The following is a 2,215-nucleotide window of genomic DNA, read 5'->3' on the forward strand; positions in this document are numbered from 1 at the left end:
TCAGCTTTCTTTGTTGTGTTTGTTATTAGTGAAATGTTTGTTCTATCAGTCATGGCCTATGATCGCTATGTGGCCATCTGTAACCCTCTGCTCTACACAGTTATCATGTCTCAAAGGGCATGCCGTGTGCTGGTGACAATGCCCTATCTCTATGGCATATTTAATTCTCTTCTGGTCACCATAAAGATTTTTACCTTATCCTTCTGTGGCTACAATGTCATCAATCATTTCTATTGTGAGAGTTTCCCCTTGTTATCTTTGGTATGCTCAAACACACATGAAATTGAAATGTTAATATTAATCTTATCAATTTTTAACTTGATTTTATCTCTTCTAGTAGTTCTTGTTTCTTACATGTTCATTCTTGTAGCCATTCTCAGGATCCCCTCTACAGAAGTTAGGTACAAGGCCTTCTCCACCTGTGGATCTCACCTGACAGTCGTGGTAGTGTTTTATGGGACTTTAATCTTTATGTATGTAAAGCCCAGGTCTACTCATCCCTCTGATACTGATAAAGTGGCATCCATATTTTACACCCTGATTATCCCCATGTTGAATCCCTTGATCTACAGCTTGAGGAACAAAGATGTAAAACATGCTTTGCATAGGGCTTGGAACAATTGTGCACTATATTTTCTCAAAGTTCATTAAACTGTCTGATTCATACAAATTGCATAATGAACCTTGAACTTTTTTCAGCGTGCCTCCACAGGTAATAATAACAGGCATAAAAGCACACATAGGTTCAACATGCATTCTTTATAACCCTCTGGCAGTCATTCTATGTAAGTACTGAAGTAGTCAATAAAATTATAAAACATTCTGCCTTCTTTAGTAAAGAGGTGCTTTATAAGCCTAATAACTAACGGATATTATAGTAAGTTAGGAGTCCTGGTGTGGCGCTGTGGGTTAATGTGCCAGACTGAAAAGCCATTTGAACTGCAAGGTTGGCTGTTCAAGCTCACCAGCTGCTTCTCAGAAACCCTATACAGGGTCGCTATGGGTCAGAACCGACTCGACGGCACTTAACAACAACATAGTAAGTTAGAATATTTGGAGAGGGTGATAGATTTTTAAAATATAAAAATAAGACTGAATAGGCATAGATAGATGTAGGAGAGATAATCAGTAGCAGATATATAATAAGAATTACAAATATGTGATGTTTTCTTTAACAATGACAAAAATATTTGCTGAAATTGTATGTGTGTGCCAAGGTGGTCAATTTCACAGCTAGAAGATTCAGTGTGGTAGATTTATGCATCAATCTTCTGAGTTTATTGATAGGCCTTGTTTCTAAACTCGAAATCCCTCTTATTCATCATCAGTACATTTACTTTCATATAGGAACCCTAGAGAATCTCTTAACTGTGTTATTATTTTAAGTATTATATTATATTGGTAATATAAATAGCAGAAATTAAAGTTACATTCAACAAAATAAACTTAGCATGTGGTTTTGTCTAAATCATCCCAAATAGTCTGTGTCAGTGAAATATGGCTAAGATAAATTTATTCAGGTTAGCCTTAGAAGTTTCTAGGTTCATTTTTGTTGTTGTTTTCTACTGCATTGATATTGCTCTCAATAGCATGTGTTTACCTCATAGATTGATATCCTTATCCCTCTTGAAAACAATGATTATTTTTATGTTGCTGTTGTTAAGTTTCGTGGAGTCGGTTCCAACTCATAGTATCCCTGCACAGGGTTTTCCAGGCTGTAAATCTTTACAGGAGCAGAAAGCCTCATCTTTCTCCCATGCAACACCTGGTACTTTCACACTGCCGACCTTGAGGTTAGCAGCCCGATTTGTACAATTTTATGTAGAAGACATTGATTAATTGCTTGTATGTCCTTACTTATGAAGTCTACTGTATAATGAGTTAGGTTCATTTCAATGTTTCTTTTTTGGATAAATTTTCTGAAGTGTGATCACTGTGCTTTTTCATGATATCAAATACAGACAATGGCAATAAACCAAAATGAAACAGGAAAACATATATGTTGAAAATCTGTATGAATTTTTAGAAATTGAGTGTTATAATACATAAATAAAACAATATATTAAATTGAATGTCTCAGGAATGTTTAATTTGTTTTACATTAAAAATGAATAAAATATTTTCACCATAATATAACTAACTGCATGAAAAAAGTTCTGAAACTTGTCATAAAACTTTGACCAAATTAGTGTTAAAATGAACTTCCTCAAACTGC

At 34.6% G+C, this 2,215-nt stretch overlaps 1 protein-coding gene across 1 annotated transcript in view; it reads left to right on the forward strand.

Moving 5' to 3' along the window:
• The window catches only part of LOC102831601 (olfactory receptor 8K3-like), a gene marked incomplete at its 5' end in the record, with an annotated part of 35,361 nt that extends 34,710 nt beyond the window's left edge, over nt 1-651 (forward strand). Inside the window, one exon of the mRNA XM_006877789.1 lies at nt 5-651. Within this exon, the coding sequence (XP_006877851.1) occupies nt 5-651 (647 nt within the window). The remainder of the gene's footprint in view (nt 1-4) is intronic.
• Between the last annotated feature and the right edge of the window lie 1,564 nt (nt 652-2,215).

The sequence above is a fragment of the Chrysochloris asiatica genome, unplaced genomic scaffold, assembly GCF_000296735.1.
Source record: "Chrysochloris asiatica unplaced genomic scaffold, ChrAsi1.0 scaffold00599, whole genome shotgun sequence".
NCBI lineage: Eukaryota > Metazoa > Chordata > Mammalia > Afrosoricida > Chrysochloridae > Chrysochloris > Chrysochloris asiatica.